This window comes from Haliotis asinina, chromosome 11 (genome assembly GCF_037392515.1).
Source record: "Haliotis asinina isolate JCU_RB_2024 chromosome 11, JCU_Hal_asi_v2, whole genome shotgun sequence".
Lineage (NCBI taxonomy): Eukaryota > Metazoa > Mollusca > Gastropoda > Lepetellida > Haliotidae > Haliotis > Haliotis asinina.
In genome coordinates this window covers 35,693,471-35,715,872 of record NC_090290.1, presented here as the reverse complement: position 1 = coordinate 35,715,872, position 22,402 = coordinate 35,693,471, and the positions used below count along the sequence as shown (strand labels likewise).

General features: G+C 41.8%; 1 protein-coding gene across 1 annotated transcript in view; it reads left to right on the top strand.

Annotated features, from left to right (window-relative positions):
- LOC137256592 (integrin alpha-4-like) overlaps positions 1 to 22,402 on the top strand; it is a 34,876-nt gene continuing 12,474 nt past the window's right edge. Inside the window, exons 1-11 of the mRNA XM_067794466.1 lie at positions 1 to 179; positions 7,100 to 7,212; positions 7,924 to 8,009; positions 9,068 to 9,286; positions 11,047 to 11,092; positions 11,480 to 11,569; positions 12,167 to 12,249; positions 13,114 to 13,173; positions 14,186 to 14,368; positions 15,832 to 15,937; positions 21,475 to 21,666. Coding sequence (XP_067650567.1) covers positions 13 to 179; positions 7,100 to 7,212; positions 7,924 to 8,009; positions 9,068 to 9,286; positions 11,047 to 11,092; positions 11,480 to 11,569; positions 12,167 to 12,249; positions 13,114 to 13,173; positions 14,186 to 14,368; positions 15,832 to 15,937; positions 21,475 to 21,666 — 1,345 coding nt within the window. The 5' untranslated portion in view covers positions 1 to 12. The remainder of the gene's footprint in view (positions 180 to 7,099; positions 7,213 to 7,923; positions 8,010 to 9,067; positions 9,287 to 11,046; positions 11,093 to 11,479; positions 11,570 to 12,166; positions 12,250 to 13,113; positions 13,174 to 14,185; positions 14,369 to 15,831; positions 15,938 to 21,474; positions 21,667 to 22,402) is intronic.

The window sequence follows — 22,402 nt, the reverse complement described above, 5'->3', positions numbered from 1 at the left end:
TCAACATCCAATATGGCGTCATCTGGACGGGCCACTCTTCCAGTTCTTCTCTGTCTATTTCTTGTAGATGTGTGTTCCAGTTACAACATTGACGTTGTCCACGCACGTGTCCTCCATGGGCCAAGACAAAGCATGTTTGGATACGCTACTGCCTTCAAGAGGACTCAGACTGGATATAAGTAAGTGAAAAACGTAAAGTCACATCTTTCAGCAGGAAGCCACTGTAAACGAACGATCACACCCAGTGCTAAACTTCCTTGCTTTCTTAGTGATGCAAGGATTGTATAATAAAATGTTATATTTATGATAATCTTACAGGTTAGGACTTAAGTCGCTTTGTAACACCAATCATAAGGTTGGGTGTGATGGCACTATCATTTTGTGTATGATTAAACTTCGCCTTCAAGTTATCGCTGCAAATGTTTCGTCAAGGAAATAGATCAATATATTCAGGACGCAGTTTGGGCAGCATTTTTATTTTCTGTGTTTCTCATCGCCTGGCTGACCCTTCTAAATATCGACTCCGCACCCACCCCACCCCTCCCCGAAACTGTTTTTTCACTCCAACATCGCAGACTCGAACCTAAAAGTACCTCGTCATAGATCACGTTTATTATTTAATGTGTTAATTGTAATAGGAATTGCAATACATGTGCATCAAGATCATTATTCATATAATCTTGTCTTTATTAATTTGTTTCGTTGAAACTTTTTTTTCTCAGACCGACTCATGTTCAGACTTTGGTGGCAACGTGAACCACATTAAAATATGCCTTTGATTGTGTGACCAGTCAAGTGTCCCATGTAAACAGACACCCTACTCTGGGAAACAATGGGCTCTCTGAAGCTTATTTTAGCTCTGTGGCAAGGACCAACCATCCCCCATCAACGCTTAGCTATATATAACATTAACGCAATAGTGCTGTCACAGCCAGTAGTTCGCGAAATGTCATCCTACACACCAACCGTTCAGCCTCAGTCGTTGTATCCGGGTCCTCCCCCCCCCCCTTCTCACCCTCTCTCTCTCGGTCTCTCTCAGTCTCTCTCTCTCTCTCACTGTCTCTCATTCAACCTCCCGCCCACTTTCTCTCTCTCTTGCCCTCTCTAGCTCACTCTCCCTTTGTCTCTCTCTCACTCTCGGTCTCTCTTGGTCTCTCTCTCTCTCTCTCGGTCTCTCAGTCTCTCTCTCTCTCCCTCTTTCTCACTCTAACACTCTCACTGTCTCTCATTCACCCTACCACTCACTTTCTCTCTCTCTTGCCGTCTCTAGCTCAATCTCCCTTTGTCTTTCTCACTCTCACCCCCTCTCACTATCTCTCTCTCACACACACATACATACACACACACATACACACACACACACACACACACATACACACACACTCATACACACGCATTAGTATTGTGTTTGTGATGTGATTCAACACTATATGACTGTTGGATCATGATAGGAAAGGTACAAACTCGCAGTTCTTCAAAGGGCAAGATTGATCTTAATACATATCATCTCATATGATTATTTCTTTACCCTGGGTCTCAGGAGTTTGCGGTTGTTTCTTATGTTATTGATTTGTTGTGGGGATGTCCATCCAAACCCTGGACCCACTGTATCAAATAACAAATATCTAATATCTAATTTGAATGTAGTCCATATAAACATAAGGGATAAAATCGACATTATCAATGCTGAATTTTCAATGCTGAATTTTCAATGCTGAATGTAAAGATTATGACATCATGTGCATAACAGGAACATGGTTCCACCCTTATATCCAAGACAATGATGTTATGATATCTGGATTTCATAAACCTTTCAGACCAGATAGACTGAATCGTGGAGGGTGGCGGGTGTTCGTAGAGAGACTTTCAAATCGACTATCTTAGCAATAAAAAGCAGCGTTTAGATGAACTTTTAGTTTAGTCTCACATTTTGTAAGTGTAACTTCATCAGAAGTCCTTGATCCGGTGTATAGTGACCGCTGTCCAGTCTTTCTTAGCATTAACCATCCCAAACCTGGAAATCTTACCTTTAAAAGAAAGATATGTAATTATTCCCAGTTAGACATTGAAAGCCTAATTTCATATCTTCGCGACTTTAATTGGGACACATTTTAGACATTGATGAATTGGATTCGCTTGTTGATAACTTTACGGATATCCTTGTAAGTGTATATGTGATACGTTTATTACAAACAAGATCATTATGGTTAGAATTGAAGACAAGTTATGGATGAATTCCGAAAAACGCAACACAGACTTGCAAATATTTACCCTCGGACTGGCAAGTTTTCAGAACCACAAGGAATAAGATAGTGTCAGAAATCAGAAAAGCGAAAGAAAATTATTTCTTAAAATTAGATAGTATGATAAATGAACAGTGTAATTATAAGAAGTGGTGGCAGTTAATTAAACACTATCTAAAGAAAAAAGAGAAATCAACATCATTTCCTCCTATCTCACATGATAATATAATTTATGATGATCCTACGCCAATGGCAAATATTTTTAATGATTTTCCGTTGCTCAGTCCGTGGTTGAAGATTAAGATGTAGTAAATCGTCTAACAGTTTAGTGAATATTACATTAACCCAGAGATATGTAGAAGATATACTCCCTTCCCTAGCTATAGATACTCGCAAAGCATCGAGCCCTGACGGTCTCTCACGTGCTGTTCATCTAAAGCTTATGAGAAATGTGTTCACAAATGTTTTTCTTAAGATTTTTTAAAGACAATGGTATCACAAATAAATTACAGTCAGGTTTTATTCCTTATGATTCAACAACTTATCAACTATTAGAGTTGCAGAACTTAATTCCAAGTGCTGTGGATAAAGGTAAAGAAGTAAGGGCAGTCATTTGTGAAATAAGGCCTTTGATAAAGTGTGGCATAAGGGAGGTCTACATAAATTACAACTGTAATTGTAATCTGTGTCCCCCAAGGATCTGTGCTTGGGCCATTATTATTTCTTGTCTATATAAACGACCTTGCTGAAAATATAGATTGCCATATAAGACTCTTTGCTGGTGACACTTCGCTTTATGTCATACTAGAAGATCCTACTGAAGATGCTAAGATCCTCAATAAAGATTTAGAAAGGATTTCTCAGTGGGCAGTACGGTGGCAAGTGATATTCAATCCATCCAAAACAGAAACCATACTGTTTAGTAAAAGACGTTCCGCAGAGACTAGTCCGAGATAATTAATGAAAAAATGCAGCTTTATGCATTGAGAACAATATGTGGGGCAGCAAGGGGAACAAGTCATAATAAATTATATTCAGAAACTAATCTCTTGCCTCTAGTAGAAAGGCGCACCCAGAAACTGACTCTTTTCCATAAAACGATACATAACATAACCCCAGGCTACTCTTCAGTTCTGTACCTTGTAGCAGAAATAGATATGTTTAAACCCAAACCACAGAGACACTGAGACACAGAGACACACAGAGACACAGACACACACACACACACACACACACACACACAGAGAGAGAGAGAGAGAGAGGGGGGCACGCATTAGTATTGTGTTTGTGATGAGATTCAACGCTACACGACTGTTGGGTCATGATAGGATAGGCGTTTTCCGGTGACAGAAGCTTCCGGCTTTCCAGAACAATAAGGAAGTGCAAGCCGCTTCTTAATTAAATATTGTAATGTTAAGTAGGGACATGGCTAACAAATCATCTTTGAGGAGATTCTACACCAACATGTTATCTATGAAAAACATCAACAGGGAACGTGAATCGCAAATCCTGCTTGTATAATGGACTACATGATGTGGGACACTGGCGAATCCTACATCCATTTATCTATCATGAGCTTTTCACAGGGTTAATCTTACATATATTTATTATGACTGGGAGACATACTCAATAAAGATATATATATATATATATATATATATATATATATATATATATATATATGTGTGTGTGTGTGTGTGTGTGTGTGTGTGTGTGTTTACGTTGGCTCCCCAGTCAGAATATAATTGAGGCATTGAAATACCAATATTTACCAAATATTTTTTCTCCAAACAGTCACTTAAAGCCACCTACAGCCAGACTTGCTTAAATTATAGACTGTATGAAGGCAGATATTTCTCACGCATGATGCTGGACTCCATGCCTAGCTTATTTGAATCCTCATGTGGATTAATCATAGAAACAAAGTTTACTGAAGATGTTGGTTCAGCCAACCTTTCAAATCGCCTGATCTGAACCCGACCATCGTCTTCAGACACTTGCACAATTTGCCAAAGCGTTTCATGAGGAATGATGAAGAATTCCCCAAACAAAACCTCGACAATTTGTGCAATCCCATCCCTTCTCCTAACCCCTTCTCCTAGGAGCAATTACGGCAGCAAGGGGTGGTGTCACCTGCACTGACCTGAACGCCCCTTTGTGTCCATACATGTACCGTGAGTGAATTGAATTATTGCTGACTGTGACAACAATGCATATGTTCATCCGTGTGACGACTTTCCTTTATCTGTGTTCAAGATAAACGATGTACAGTATTACGTTTAACATATTTCCTTATTTCGGGCCAATGGTTTCACTTTTGTTTCTGAAGAGTGTTCATCGCACAGTACCCCTTTCACTTTTGATCTTCTCAAATGGCGGTCAAAAGTTCGAAGAAGCCTGGTCGAAAATGTAAAACATCTTAAGACTCTGGCATTTATTTGTGCCAATCCATGGAGATTGAGTTGAGTTTTTTTCCAGAACAATATTAAGAAGTGCCTCTGTAACCCAAATATAACCATCTTCTCAAAGTATCTTAAATACAGGCAGTCTGTTTATAGCCAAATGTGTCACAGAGTGCTTCACTCTAGAATAATTTGTAAATCAGGAGAGAAAATTTAAAAGCTTTTCCTGAAATTAATTTTCACCAGAAGTGCAGCATTCGTAATTTAATTTTAAAATCCTGTGGAGGTCTCCCTATAAACCATAAATGAAGGGGATCATTTTCATAATGAGAGGATGGCCTTTGAAAATTTAAAATGAACATTCTCTGTCCAAAAATGATTGTCGGAACCCCATGTATGAAGAAAACAGTCTCAACCAAACAACTGAATGATCGTAACTGACAAACCCAAATGAAGTAATGTACTTATAACGAAATGCAGCCATTTATATATTTTGCATGGTAATTTCCGTGTATTTATGAAAAAAACTTTCTCTAAAATATGATTTCCAAACCTGAAACAATATTGTTATAAGGTAAAAAATCATCTTTATAACCATAAGAAAATAAGATCAGATTCCGTATTTAGCTTGATAGGTTTAATAACGGTTAGGCACGGTTTGGAGATAAAAAGTCTTCAGGGAATGGCGATTAGCCGTAGGTTATGGAATGAGAGACAGAACACATTCGTTGTGGGGAAAAAACAGACTAATGTTACATTGGAACCATAAAGAATACATTAAAAGAGGCGAGTGTCCAAACGGTTCTGCTCAATAATCACGAGAGCAAGGTAGGATATAGGATTAACGAATCAAAACAATCAGTTGAAACAGATAATCATTATAAAGATCAGGCCAGACTCGAACCATATAAAAAGACAGGTTGGGCACTGAGCGAGTCGTGCTCGCTTTTTAGTGACGGAAGCTCGTCCACGTCACTCAGTTGCGGTACGAGCCTAGTTGTATTCAGAGAGAAGGACTGAGACAGAGTAAAATCTATGTGAGTATTCTTGTTGTTGCTTTTATCTATGAATGTATCTATGCAAGAATGTTATGTGGTTAGTTAGGAGTTCAATTCGCCCGACCCCTTGACGTAGCGTCTGGAAACGGACTAAGCGAGTGGAACGCAAGAGCTATCTCCTGGACAATGTGGAACGGTCATAATTCGCAGGTGACTGTGGTAGGGTTTACTGAAGCCCAATCGCCAATCACGACATTATAACAGCATTTATAATTTTTCTTTTTGGAACCACCAACTATATGTATATTTTTTGTATACATTTATCTTATTGCATGAACTTGTGTTGTAAACCATATGGATCAGTATCGTCGGTGTGCAACATAACAAATCATATTTATATCACATAGAGTTATCATATTTCCTCAGCTGTTGTTAAAATCATCAAGATGTAATTCGACTCCACCATTCGAATGCATACCGCCATTCGAGGCACCCGCGCATGCTATCCGACATGAAATCTCTTTTCATTTCATGAAATTTCCGTTTCATTTTATGTCTCACCGAATACATCATTCGATATAGGATTTGGGAAAATGACTTCAAATGAGGCAATTCAAGGAAACAAAATACTATTGCAATAGTATGATAAATTTGGTCGCAATAGACTATCGCCATCGGAACTGTCACTTATAATTTCACTGAGTTTAGCTAAGGCGATTGTAAAATTGGCTTTGCTTTCCAAGACTGATCTTGGATAAGACCGGTTAGTGGAACGGCACCCAGTTTACTGAAACTAGATTATTTGCTTAACAACGTATATGCGTATTGCGCGTGATGTTCGCCGTTGACCGTAGAACGTGCACACCAATATATAGTGAGTCATGAGTGTCAAGCTACAACGTTGTGATATGAATAACAATGACTACACGGGTTTTGAATATAAAGTGAAATGAAATAAATAATAATAAAAACACTGAATCTCATGGTGTTGCGAAACCATTTTCCACATGTAAGTCATGAATTACATAAAATCTTTTTACGTAAGGAGTTAAGAAATGATCTGACATATTCAGGGGATTGCCAATGTTGTATTGCCAAAATTTGTCATATGTGAGGGCGTATTGCAATATATTTTGAAAGTGTAAACATGGTTTAAGGTAATGAAATTACTGCTTCCTTTCGTGTGAAACAATGCCATTGGCCATTGCCAGGACTCAGATGTGATTGTACAAGAGATCAAATGAAAATGTTTCCAAATTGAAGACATCGCTCTCAAGTTTGGAAAGTGCGTCTGCAGCACCGGAACTCGATATAATTTTTATTTATTTATATGGTTAAATACGTACGGAACTGCAAATACATGACCAGTAAACATTCTCCAATGTTAAACAGTAATAAGAACAGAAATGATTGTAAATTATAAATCCTGATCCAATATCGGTGTTTCGTGTTTTAGGATCATTGTAGGCTCCCCAAAGGACAGCTCCGAACGACGGAACTCCACCGGTGCCACGCACGAGTGTGATGTCACAGAGCCTTTTAGCTGTGTCAAGATGTATTTTAGGAGAGGTAATGGTCAAGATCCAAGTAAACTGTTGTACGTAAGTCCTCTAAACGTCAATGAATATGTTAAAACACAGAACTAAGCGAACCGGGTTAGAATTGGTCTTTCGTAATCCATGCTTGTCGTAAGAGTCGAATAACGGGACAGGGTGGTCAGGCTCACTGATCGATGCTGTTGATCACTGGATTATCTGGTCCAGATTCGATTATTTACAAACCACAGCCATATACCTGGAATATTTCTGAGTGCGACGTTTAACAACCAAACCATACAGGGTAATGTCGGTTGCACTATATATACTCATGGGCAAAAGTTATTGTGACATGCAAACAACAAAAAGAATCAGTGATAACCTAATTTATTACATCGAAAGACAAATGAGTTGGGCATGATAACGATCAAAAGTTCTTTCGGACAGACCACCTGGCATATACAAATGATTCACATCGTAAGAGCGAGTTCACAAGCACCTTTACACGGTTAGGAGCGAGTGTCTCCTCCTTGGCACCTGAGGCCACAAACTCTCTCACTAACATTCGCTCCCACTCAATAACACTGTTTCTCACATCCCTCTCTGACTAACGCTCATTCCCTGTCTCGCTACCCTTTCCTTTGTCTCTCACTCCGTGTCACTCACACTCTCATTTAGCCACTCACGTTCCCTCTACGACGTTTTCTTTACGAAGATACTCACTCTGAATACCTGAACTTTCCAGAATATAAAGAGGCGCCTTCAGGAGTGTGGAGCGTTGACAACGAGATGTACGGCTCTGTCATCGTACAAACCAACGACACGACCACTGTAAGTCGTCGAATAAGTACATCATCAATACAATCATTCTGAGTTATTATTGGACGAGTACCTGGATCGATTGTCAGACGTGTTAGCACACGTAGAATACTCGATTTACCCGTGAACATCCGGGTTAGAATGGGTCTTTAGCAACCCGTGCTTGTCGAAAGAGGCGGCTAACGGGGTCAGGTGGTCAGACTCACTGACTTGGTTAACACGTCATTGTATTCCCACTGGCATAGATCGATGTTCATGCTGTTGAGCACTGGATTGTCTGGTCCAGAATCGGATATTCACCAACAGCCTTAATATAGCTGGAATATTGCTGAGAGCAGCGTTAAACAACATCCAAACAAACTCTGGATTTGCTTTGTCCAAACTCAACTATGCTTCTCCCTGTGCTGTAATCGTTAATAAGAATCTACTGATGAGGTCTGCACCGCGATGCTGGTCTCTGATCTAAAGACGTTTTACAATTTGTGTGGACAATGCATTTGGAGCAATGTTGCCCACAGTTTGTGAATCAAATTGCCAATTACTGCACCCAGTGACATCCGGCTTCCTGTTGTATAGAGTCGTGTACAATCAGCCCGTTATACAAGTTTAACATTAAAATGCACTACTGGATCACCTATCGCTGCAATGTACGACACGTTATATAATGAACAACAAAAGACACGCAACTCTGGCGTTTTGTCAAGGTTATAAATAGAAGACAAAACCATGAACGTTTACTTTTATGAGATTTCATGTTTTCGAAGCCTTCGGTTATGTTTTCGGTATATTGGTTATTATTATTATTATTATTATTATTGGTTATTACAATTTCTCAGTAAAGTACAGGACCACTTTTTTAATGGCTTTGCGTATTCAAAGCCGTAAAACAACTTCCCGATGGCATTTAGAAGTTGGTGAATTATTGAAGAAGTTGTAAATCCATAGAACTCTCCTTGTTCAAGGTGGCGGACCAATACATAGAAGGCTTTATATTGTGAAATACTATCAACGATATCCTTTGTTTTGTTTCAATGATTCTGTTAACATTTATAATTGACTGTTCACTCCAGGTCTGCGCACCTCGATTCAATGACCTTCGTGATGAGGCAACTGGACGTGCCTTTTTAATAGGCCGTTGTGTTAACGACAACGTCAACATGGGGTCGGAAGAATTCTACCCTTTTGACCCGGACAGCTATGTCAGACTAATTTCCCTCGACGCCGGAATTACTAAGTCTGTTATGTGGAACGGTATGGGCGAAGCTGGGATGTCTGGTGACACAATGGCAGTAAGTTTCCCCCAAGACAGAGCTCATAAACCTGCTTCAATTTACCTCCAGGACGAGAGTTTTGGTGAATCTTCTCTGATCCTGCATCCATTCTCGTGGTTCTCGAAATTACAAATTACTTGCCCTTGATTTCAATTTGCGATCTGATTGGCTAAACTAGTAGCGATACCATTTCGAGTAACAAGATAGGTTCGGTTTGGTTTGTCTAACGACATGGCTGCGACCTCCACGGGTCACGGTCAAGTTTGCGAGAAAGTTAGTATTGAAAAACTGACCGATAGGCAAAAGAAAGCCCTCAAACTTATGAACACTGTCTCCAGGCGTAAATCATACCCTCGAGAGCATACAAGTTGTAGAGTCGTATCTATACTTCCTATAAAAAGTTTAGACTCACTTGAAACACTCACAATGTTATTTTTATATGGTCACTGTTACGAACAACATGATTCCTGTATGACTTTATTCACTGTCCAACATGTCCAATTCCATTTCCAGTTCTAGTTCTAATGTTCATGTCTGTTGCCTTTTACAGTAGAATAACTGATAATAGTAGACGAACTAAGTACGTTACTTGACATTGTAAGCCAGAAAACAGGAATAAACTTGCAAATGGCTGTACCGCCACTTCCAAATTCATTCAAACGTCAAAAGCACAAAATACTGTTACGTGTTCCTAAACACATATGAAATACGATTAAACATTAAAGGCATGAAAACTTATACAAAAGACTTAGAAAAAAAATAACCTTGTGCCATCAAAACAATTGTTTAAACGAAAAATGTACCGGAGATTTTGAAAAATATAGTTTTAGGAACTATGTGTTTTGACCGTGACAGTTACATCGAAGACCGACTTCTCAACTGACTATGGGAACCACCTGCAAACCTTATACAGATGAATTCCATGATTATCATGCATCCAACTGCATAAGGCATGTGCAAATATTGTGCATGTGACAGCTGCAGTATTGGTGTGGAGTTTTGTTAAGAATTCGCCAGTTTTCACTGATATTTACTTATTGAACTCATGACAATAATAATATCAATGCTACGAATTTGTTTTACAATACATCAGTTCATGTGTAAACAGTACCTTTAGATAGTATGGAATATTTTGCACAGTTTAGTTAAGAACAGTTGCTTGAAATAAGTGGCTATATTTACACTAGTGAGTCTAAACCTTTGACAGGAAGTATATGTAAATAACAACTGGAATATCATCTCATGCGATCTCCGCATAAAGTTGATAATATTGAAATCCAATAATCTGTTGTTATACCTCAAATGCTGGACAAATTATGTTTAGGTTACATTTGGGGTAACATAGCAGAACTTTACAGAAGTGTCTACCTTGGTTCAAATTCTGGATCCCTGATCCTACTTCCCACCCGCCCCCTGAAGTTCCGGGTTGATGTAACCCATGCTTGTTGTGAGAATCGACTAACAGGATCGAGTGGTCAGACTCGTTGACTGGGTTAACACATTTCATCGTATCCCAGTTGCGGAGACCGATGCTGTTGATCACTTTATTGGCTGGTCCAGACTCGATTATTTACAGACCACCTCCGTATAGGTGGAATGTTGCTGTGAGCGACGTAACACTAAAAACTCACTCGCTCACTCCATACTGCTCAGGCACCGTTCCACAAAGTGACAGGTGATACACACTGAACACACTCACACAAGTACATTAATTACAATCAAGCAGTTTATTAAATTATGAAATGCAGGATTTTTTCTCAATATAATTTTTGTTACAGGATGGCAGTGTATTGATTGGCGTCCCAGGATTCAAAGACTGGACGGGTAGGAAATACATACTAGGTTTTTTACTTCTTACATTTGCAAATATTTGGTGGAATTTAAGCATCTTTCCGAAGCTCAGACTTTTCAAAAGAATTTATTGTCAGTGAACTCACGACTTTACCGTAAAACACGCTGTTTACAATGTTTACAACTGCGTTGATGTACGTCTGTTCCTATGCAGTTCTGTTTTTTCTGCGTGTTCTTTTGGGTTTTTTTTTTGTTTTGTTTTGTTTTTTGTGTGCTTGTTTCATTACTTTTTTAAAATGATTTGGGTTTTCTTGTGTTTTTACTTTTGCAAAAAATATGGGAAGTTTCCACTCCTTTGAATATTACTGTATGTGTTGCAAATCACCATTTCATCTGAAATGAAAATTTGTCTCTTTTCAGGAGGAGTTGTTTTACTGAAAAGGGAGGGCGACCTTGTGACTCGACTGGAATTGAAAATGAACTTTCGTATTCCCGATTATTCATACTTTGGTAAGTCCTGTGGATAGAGAGAGAGAGTCTGACCAGACACGGCGGTGTGTGAATGATCGAGTGAGGACCAGAAACTCCAGTGATCAAAAGCATGAGCACGCAGTAAGGATACGATGTGTCAACCAGTGCAACATGCCTGACCATCCGATCTGAAGATTACTTCTAAAGGGGATATTCGGCATGGTATACGTCGGCATCTCAGCTGACTCGCTGTTTAAAACTGACATTGATCCTAACCAATACAACAAAAACACATGCACATGCACACGCATACGCATTCACATTATCTGTAGAAATCACCCTACTTATTGCTATACTTGATAAGAATGCACAGTTATACTTATACAGTTGGGTACGGTGGGTAGCTAGTGGTTCAAGCCTTCGCTTGTCGCGCCGAAGAACCGGGTTTGGTTCTCGACATGGGTACAAGGTTTCAGGTTCATGTCTGGTGTCTCACTCCGTGATATTGCTGGAATATTGTTAAAAGCGGCCTTAAAACAATATTCTCTCACTAACTCACCCACTTACACAATTGTTATATGTTGCGATGACTCTATATGACATGTTTGGTAACCATGGTGATTGACCAACGAACAGGCTACTCTGTGGTCACGGGAACGTTGTGCGGTCATGGAAATACGTGCTTTGCTGCAGGTGCTCCACGTACAGAGATGGTCCACGTAAGTCTAATGGATAACCACATCAATGTTATATTTAAAGGTTCCTTATTAATTCTTGAAGCGGGCCGGATAGTTGTGACTGTTCAAAAGTATTTACGTGACGTAATGCAGTCACTGTACATTATCGGCTGCAACGGAAACAGCTGTACACGCCCTCTCCAACGCTTCGTCGCGGAGCAGAGGCGCAACCGTTACGTGGCCAGATCAGCAGATTGTAATATTGGTTTGTGGGCGTGTGGAGTTCTCCTAAACTCTATTGTCTATCCCTTCACACTTACCTGCATCGATTATCTTGAACTCTTAGTTGCATCATTTTCCTCCAACACGTTGCTACGTCACTCTCCTCCAACTCGATTTTACGCCACTCTCCTCCAACACGACCCTACGTCACTGTCCCCCAACCCAATCACACACGCCCATCCTACAACTCGATCCTACGTACGTCACTATACTCCAACAAGTTCTTATATCACTATCCGCCAACATGATCGTTCGTCACTATCCTTGAACCCGATGCTACGCCACTATCCTCCACCCCGATCCTACGTCACTATCCTCCAGCTCGTTCCTACGTCACTATCCTCCAACTCGTTCCTACGTAACTATACTCTAGCTCGATCCATCGTCACTATCTTCCAACTCCAACCTACGTTACTACAACGTTACACGAGGATTGACACGTACCTTCATCACTATCTACCAACATCACTTCCCTTCAATATATTCCTTCACCACATTCCCTTAAAACTTTCCTACAATACTTTCCTCAAAAGTTTTGTTTCATCCGCAGCAAAGAACTTGTTGGTTTCATTTACACCAATTATGCATCACACAATTTGAACATGTCATTTTAAACTATTTCAGATTGTCCTTCTCTTCAGCTTAAACTCACTTTCATTGGTGCAGTCGTTGGAGGGCGACCAGGTGAGTTGCCTGGAGATAAGCATGATGTGTCTGTTATTGTGTACGTGACAACGACGTAGATGCACACACACACACACACACACACACACACACACACACACACACACACACACACACACACACACACACACACACACACACAACGTGAACTTTGCAGTCCTACACATCAGCGACAAACGGAAGAAGACTGTTGCAGAGTTTAACCCGCTTTTAGCAATATCACGGCGGCTGACCCAAGAAATGGGTATCGCATATAGCATCCACCCAGATTTTCGCGTAAATAGCTAAGGCTTTACGCTAGACGATGATACGTAATTTTCTGACAATGCTAACTATTTACAAAACGATACGATTCGTCAAGGAGCGTCTCACAAACATAGAGAACGTTATAGGATACATTGATACGCAATTCTTAGAAGCGTCTTAAAATCAACCTTCTGCCGAGGCGCCTTTTACGAAGTAACCTTTACTAAGGTTAACGTTAACTCCCATTCTTTAACCCTAGTGACTGTTACACAAGTGACTGTTACACAAGTGACTTACATCACATTAGTACATTGTGAAAGGAGCCGAATGTCTCCAAAACGCCAGGAAGCCTTGTTTACTTTTGTGCCGGTACGGTATCGTTGAGACGTTGGCACCTCACGTAAAAGACACGGGTAAACTCAACCCATTATTCAATTACTCCCACACACATGACCAAAGGTCCGAGTTCGAGTCCCACTATGGGTACAATGTAACTCTGTCTGCTATTTCCTTGCTATTGTTATGATGGTCTTGTAAGTGGTGTGTAAAAAGTGTTCAATTTCTCTTTTACGCCGCTTTTGGCACTATCCCAGCAATATCAAAGCGGGGGGCACCAGAAATGGGCTTCCCACTTCGTACCTATGTGGGAATTGAACCCGGGTCTTTGGCGTGACGAGCGAACGCTTTAACCACCAGGCTACCCCGCCGCCTCGTGTCATAACGAACAGAAGACAATTATGACAATTATGAACAATTATGGTTTTAGGCCAGGGCTTACTTTGGTGCTTCCCTGTGTACGGTAGACGTTAATGGAGATGACTTCGACGACCTGCTAGTCGGAGCTCCTTTCTTCACCGACAACAACGACGGCAGTGACCATAACAAGAAAAACTACATGGATGAAGGGCGGGTGTTTGTCTACCTGAACCTCCTCAACGACAATCGCCAGGCAAGAAATAAACCTTAAGTCGCCTTCTACGTGTCCAGACATAAGGTTGTAAATACCACTAACCGATAGGTGTATGCATTAACTTCAAGTTCAAATCGTGAAGAGAGCGAGGCAGTGTCTGTGTCGTTACAGTTGATGGAAACTACTTCTGACGTTGCAGCTGTCCAAGCATGAAACTGCTTCTAAAGTTACAGGACCCGTGAAGGTCCCAGGGTAGAATAGGCCTTCAGCAACGCATGCTTGCCATAAAAGGCGACTACGCTTGTCGTAAGGGGGCGACTAACGGAATCGGGTGGTCAGGATCGCTGACTTGGTTGACACATGTCATTGGTTCCCGAATTGTGCAGATCGATGCTCATGTTGTTGGTCACTGGATTGTCTGGTCCACACTCGATTATTTACAGACCGCCGCCATATAGCTGGAATATTGCTGAGTGTTTCGTAAAAGTAAGTCAGCGAGCCTGACCACCCGATTCCGTTAGTCGCCTCTTACGACAAGCAGAGCCGTCTTTTATGGTAAGCATGGGTTGCTAAATGCCTCTTCTACCCCGGTATTCCACGGGACCTGTAATAAGAGTAAATACAGGTACAAAAACGCTTTCACGTGTATCTCTAACTGGAGAATTAGTATGCTTGGCGTCATGAACTTGCATGTAGCCTTGCTGCCAAACTCCACCTGGAATTTATAATGAATAGGTTGACGAAAATGAAAGACCCCAGAGGTGATTTGGTATATGAAGAATATTTTGATTTGCAACTCATGGCTATTTATCATAATGTTAACTAAATATGTCTGAAGCGCGCGTAGAATCTCCAAGACCGCAAATCGCCCCAGAAAAAAACAAAGCTGGAAATGTAAACAAAATGCACGTGCATATATTTGAATCTCCCACCGTCCATAACACAATTATGTTAGCTACGTTCTTGTTACTTTCAATAAGACGATAAATAATTTTTATGATTTTCTAAACTATATCTAAATGCTATAAAACGAGTCAAGTACTCGGGATATTTCATTCACAGCACCGCAATCATCACGTGCGTTCTCATTGATTTGTCGTGTTTGGCACATAATTGTCATCGGGGCAGAGACGTGTCTTCTTGGAGCTAACGGAAAAGAGCGAGTGGAGTGTACCTTAGCTTATTTCCTAAAGCAGCCCAATTTCAGCCCAGTTTGGAGCTGATGTGTTTACGTATATATTTTCTCAGGGCCTTTTGTCCGTTTATTCATTTCACAGCGGGATCCTTTGCTGTCTGCTTGTTTGATCCTTTGATTCCACCTGTTTTGATACTGTTGTTTTCGCTTGTTTTGTTCTCTGCAGAAAAAAAACAAAACAAAACAAGAAAGTAATTCCACTTTAAGACGAATTCAAGAACATGTATCTGTACCGTTGAGAGAAACGTTTGACTTAACACAGACCATCATTTTCTCAGCGGCCGTAATCCGTTTTTGCATTTCACAGCGGGTATTGACACGGAGCTCGGTTCTCAAGGGCAACAATGAACACGGAGCCAGATTTGGAACTTCCATCAGTAACCTTGGAGACATCAACGGTGATGGTTATGCAGGTGAGCTTGGGATTACCGTGGTAGTCATCGACTCATCAACAGTGATGGTTACTAAGGTGAGCTTGTGATTACCGTGGTAGTCATCGACTCATCAACAGTGATGGTTACTAAGGTGATCTTGGGATTACCGTGGTAGTCATCGACTCATCAACGGTGATGGTTACTAAGGTGAGCTTGTGATTACCGTGGTAGTCATCGACTCATCAACGGTGATGGTTACTAAGGTGAGCTTGTGATTACCGTGGTAGTCATCGACTCATCAACAGTGATGGTTACTAAGGTGAGCTTGTGATTACCGTGGTAGTCATCGACTCATCAACGGTGATGGTTACTAAGGTGAGCTTGTGATTACCGTGGTAGTCATCGACTCATCAACAGTGATGGTTACTAAGGTGAGCTTGTGATTACCGTGGTAGTCATCGACTCATCAACGGTGATGGTTACTAAGGTGAGCTTGTGATTACCGTGGTAGTCATCGACTCATCAACAGTGATGGTTACTAAGGTGAGCTTGTGATTACCGTGGTAGTCATCGACTCATCAACAGTGATGGTTACTAAGGTGAGCTTGTGATTACCGTGGTAGTCATCGACTCATCAACGGTGATGGTTACTAAGGTGAGCTTGTGATTACCGTGGTAGTCATCGACTCATCAACGGTGATGGTTACTAAGGTGAGCTTGTGATTACCGTGGTAGTCATCGACTCATCAACAGTGATGGTTACTAAGGTGAGCTTGTGATTACCGTGGTAGTCATCGACTCATCAACGGTGATGGTTACTAAGGTGAGCTTGTGATTACCGTGGTAGTCATCGACTCATCAACGGTGATGGTTACTAAGGTGAGCTTGTGATTACCGTGGTAGTCATCGACTCATCAACAGTGATGGTTACTAAGGTGAGCTTGTGATTACCGTGGTAGTCATCGACTCATCAACGGTGATGGTTACTAAGGTGAGCTTGTGATTACCGTGGTAGTCATCGACTCATCAACGGTGATGGTTACTAAGGTGAGCTTGTGATTACCGTGGTAGTCATCGACTCATCAACAGTGATGGTTACTAAGGTGAGCTTGTGATTACCGTGGTAGCCATCGACTCATCAACAGTGATGGTTACTAAGGTGAGCTTGTGATTACCGTGGTAGCCATCGACTCATCAACAGTGATGGTTACTAAGGTGAGCTTGTGATTACCGTGGTAGCCATCGACTCATCAACAGTGATGGTTACTAAGGTGAGCTTGTGATTACCGTGGTAGTCATCGACTCATCAACAGTGATGGTTACTAAGGTGAGCTTGTGATTACCGTGGTAGTCATCGACTCATCAACAGTGATGGTTACTAAGGTGAGCTTGTGATTACCGTGGTAGTCATCGACTCATCAACAGTGATGGTTACTAAGGTTAGCTTGGGATTACCGTGGTAGTCATCGACTCATCAACAGTGATGGTTACTAAGGTGAGCTTGTGATTACCGTGGTAGTCATCGACTCATCAACGGTGATGGTTACTAAGGTGAGCTTGTGATTACCGTGGTAGTCATCGACTCATCAACAGTGATGGTTTTTAAGGTGAGCTTGTGATTACCGTGGTAGTCATCGACTCATCAACAGTGATGGTTACTAAGGTGAGCTTGTGATTACCGTGGTAGTCATCGACTCATCAACGGTGATGGTTACTAAGGTGAGCTTGTGATTACCGTGGTAGTCATCGACTCATCAACGGTGATGGTTACTAAGGTGAGCTTGTGATTACCGTGGTAGTCATCGACTCATCAACAGTGATGGTTACTAAGGTGAGCTTGTGATTACCGTGGTAGTCATCGACTCATCAACGGTGATGGTTACTAAGGTTAGCTTGTGATTACCGTGGTAGTCATCGACTCATCAACGGTGATGGTTAGTAAGGTGAGCTTGTGATTACCGTGGTAGTCATCGACTCATCAACGGTGATGGTTACTAAGGTTAGCTTGTGATTACCGTGGTAGTCATCGACTCATCAACAGTGATGGTTACTAAGGTGAGCTTGTGATTACCGTGGTAGCCATCGACTCATCAACAGTGATGGTTACTAAGGTGAGCTTGTGATTACCGTGGTAGCCATCGACTCATCAACAGTGATGGTTTTTAAGGTGAGCTTGTGATTACCGTGGTAGTCATCGACTCATCAACGGTGATGGTTACTAAGGTGAGCTTGTGATTAACGTGGTAGTCATCGACTCATCAACAGTGATGGTTACTAAGGTGAGCTTGTGATTACCGTGGTAGTCATCGACTCATCAACAGTGATGGTTACTAAGGTGAGCTTGTGATTACCGTGGTAGTCATCGACTCATCAACAGTGATGGTTACTAAGGTGAGCTTGTGATTACCGTGGTAGTCATCGACTCATCAACGGTGATGGTTACTAAGGTGAGCTTGTGATTACCGTGGTAGTCATCGACTCATCAACGGTGATGGTTACTAAGGTGAGCTTGTGATTACCGTGGTAGTCATCGACTCATCAACAGTGATGGTTACTAAGGTGAGCTTGTGATTACCGTGGTAGTCATCGACTCATCAACGGTGATGGTTACTAAGGTTAGCTTGTGATTACCGTGGTAGTCATCGACTCATCAACGGTGATGGTTAGTAAGGTGAGCTTGTGATTACCGTGGTAGTCATCGACTCATCAACGGTGATGGTTACTAAGGTTAGCTTGTGATTACCGTGGTAGTCATCGACTCATCAACAGTGATGGTTACTAAGGTGAGCTTGTGATTACCGTGGTAGCCATCGACTCATCAACAGTGATGGTTACTAAGGTGAGCTTGTGATTACCGTGGTAGCCATCGACTCATCAACAGTGATGGTTTTTAAGGTGAGCTTGTGATTACCGTGGTAGTCATCGACTCATCAACGGTGATGGTTACTAAGGTGAGCTTGTGATTAACGTGGTAGTCATCGACTCATCAACAGTGATGGTTACTAAGGTGAGCTTGTGATTACCGTGGTAGTCATCGACTCATCAACAGTGATGGTTACTAAGGTGAGCTTGGGATTACCGTGGTAGTCATCGACTCATCAACAGTGATGGTTACTAAGGTGACCTTGTGATTACCGTGGTAGTCATCGACTCATCAACGGTGATGGTTACTAAGGTGAGCTTGTGATTACCGTGGTAGTCATCGACTCATCAACAGTGATGGTTACTAAGGTGAGCTTGTGATTACCGTGGTAGCCATCGACTCATCAACAGTGATGGTTACTAAGGTGAGCTTGGGATTACCGTGGTAGCCATCGACTCATCAACAGTGATGGTTACTAAGGTTAGCTTGGGATTACCGTGGTAGTCATCGACTCATCAACAGTGATGGTTACTAAGGTTAGCTTGGGATTACCGTGGTAGTCATCGACTCATCAACAGTGATGGTTACTAAGGTGAGCTTGTGATTACCGTGGTAGTCATCGACTCATCAACGGTGATGGTTACTAAGGTGAGCTTGTGATTACCGTGGTAGTCATCGACTCATCAACAGTGATGGTTACTAAGGTTAGCTAGGGATTACCGTGGTAGTCATCGACTCATCAACAGTGATGGTTACTAAGGTGAGCTTGTGATTACCGTGGTAGTCATCGACTCATCAACGGTGATGGTTACTAAGGTGAGCTTGTGATTACCGTGGTAGTCATCGACTCATCAACAGTGATGGTTACTAAGGTGAGCTTGTGATTACCGTGGTAGTCATCGACTCATCAACGGTGATGGTTACTAAGGTGAGCTTGTGATTACCGTGGTAGTCATCGACTCATCAACGGTGATGGTTACTAAGGTGAGCTTGTGATTACCGTGGTAGTCATCGACTCATCAACAGTGATGGTTACTAAGGTGAGCTTGTGATTACCGTGGTAGTCATCGACTCATCAACGGTGATGGTTACTAAGGTGAGCTTGTGATTACCGTGGTAGTCATCGACTCATCAACGGTGATGGTTACTAAGGTGAGCTTGTGATTACCGTGGTAGTCATCGACTCATCAACAGTGATGGTTACTAAGGTGAGCTTGTGATTACCGTGGTAGTCATCGACTCATCAACAGTGATGGTTACTAAGGTGAGCTTGTGATTACCGTGGTAGTCATCGACTCATCAACGGTGATGGTTACTAAGGTGAGCTTGTGATTACCGTGGTAGTCATCGACTCATCAACAGTGATGGTTACTAAGGTGAGCTTGTGATTACCGTGGTAGCCATCGACTCATCAACGGTGATGGTTACTAAGGTGAGCTTGTGATTACCGTGGTAGCCATCGACTCATCAACAGTGATGGTTACTAAGGTGAGCTTGTGATTACCGTGGTAGCCATCGACTCATCAACAGTGATGGTTACTAAGGTGAGCTTGTGATTACCGTGGTAGTCATCGACTCATCAACAGTGATGGTTACTAAGGTTAGCTTGGGATTACCTTGGTAGTCATCGACTCATCAACAGTGATGGTTACTAAGGTGAGCTTGTGATTACCGTGGTAGCCATCGACTCATCAACGGTGATGGTTACTAAGGTGAGCTTGTGATTACCGTGGTAGTCATCGACTCATCAACGGTGATGGTTACTAAGGTGAGCTTGTGATCACCGTGGTAGCCATCGACTCATCAACAGTGATGGTTACTAAGGTGAGCTTGTGATTACCGTGGTAGCCATCGACTCATCAACAGTGATGGTTACTAAGGTGAGCTTGTGATTACCGTGGTAGTCATCGACTCATCAACAGTGATGGTTACTAAGGTGAGCTTGTGATTACCGTGGTAGTCATCGACTCATCAACAGTGATGGTTACTAAGGTGAGCTTGTGATTACCGTGGTAGTCATCGACTCATCAGCAGTGATGGTTACTAAGGTGACCTTGTGATTACCGTGGTAGTCATCGACTCATCAACGGTGATGGTTACTAAGGTGAGCTTGTGATTACCGTGGTAGTCATCGACTCATCAACGGTGATGGTTACTAAGGTGAGCTTGTGATTACCGTGGTAGTCATCGACTCATCAACGGTGATGGTTACTAAGGTGAGCTTGTGATTACCGTTGTAGTCATCGACTCATCAACGGTGATGGTTACTAAGGTGAGCTTGTGATTACCGTGGTAGTCATCGACTCATCAACGGTGATGGTTACTAAGGTGAGCTTGTGATTACCGTGGTAGTCATCGACTCATCAACGGTGATGGTTACTAAGGTGACCTTGTGATTACCGTGGTAGTCATCGACTCATCAACAGTGATGGTTACTAAGGTGAGCTTGTGATTACCGTGGTAGCCATCGACTCATCAAGGGTGTGTTTAGTTTTACGCCGCACTCAGTAATGTTTGGAACTCTCAGCAGCAGACTTGGAGACAGTGACTGTCATACAGATGACTTGGAGAATGACATAGCATAATGACAAGTTTCTGTTGGAACATGAAAATTGATGGTAGTATAAATACGTTCGTGATAGTCAATTTGGGTGTTGGAGACGTCAGCAGAGGTGACAGAAGATATGTGACATATGTCGTTATCATCTTCCAGATGTTGCTGTTGGAGCTCCATACGAGGATGAAGGACGCGGGGCGGTATATATCTACCACGGAGGGGATGGAGGGTTGAGCGCCGAACCGATGCAGAGAATAGGAGGCCGCGACATTAACGACACGGAGACAGTGACGTCTTTTGGCTGGAGCATTTCCAAACCTGCCGACGTGGACAGCAATGGCTACCCCGGTACGACCCACCACTCAACAGACACACTCTCTGATCTCCTAAGTGTAGAATCCGTGTAGAATCTTCATATTTTGTAGGTATTTTTGTAGGTTTGTTGCCTGAAAAAGTCAATACATTATGCTACTGGATGACCCTTCCATGTCTGCCTGTTTTCATCCTTTGATGTCTGCCTGTTTCATCCTTTGATGTCTGCCTGTTTCATCCTTGGTTCCCCGCTAGTTTTGATTCTTTGCTTGGCACTTAGTTTGATCTTTTGATCTCCACCTCCTTTGATCTTTTCATTCTCGCCTGTTTTCACCCTTTGATCCCACCTGTTTTGATCTGTTGACCTCATCTGCTTTGATCTTTGATCTGTTTTATCCTTGGATAACCACCTATTTTTATCCTTTGATCTACCTGCTTTGGTCCTTTGGTTTTCGCCTGTGTTGGTTGTCTGATTTCCCTCTGCTTTGGTCCTTTCATATCATCTGTTTTGATCCTTTGATCCTCTGTCCTGATACTACACATCCGACTGATCGCTTCATCACTTCCTGTTGTCATCCTTTGATCGCAGCTGCTTTAAACGTTTGATTTTCACCTGTTTGATTTTTTTAGATATGTCTGTTTTGATCATTTGATCCCCCCATTTATTTCCGCCTGTTTTGGTTCTTTGATCTTCGTCTTTTTTATCCTTTGACCCCCACCTATTCTGATAATCCTTCAATTTCCACCGGTTTTTCCTTTGATCTTTTGATAT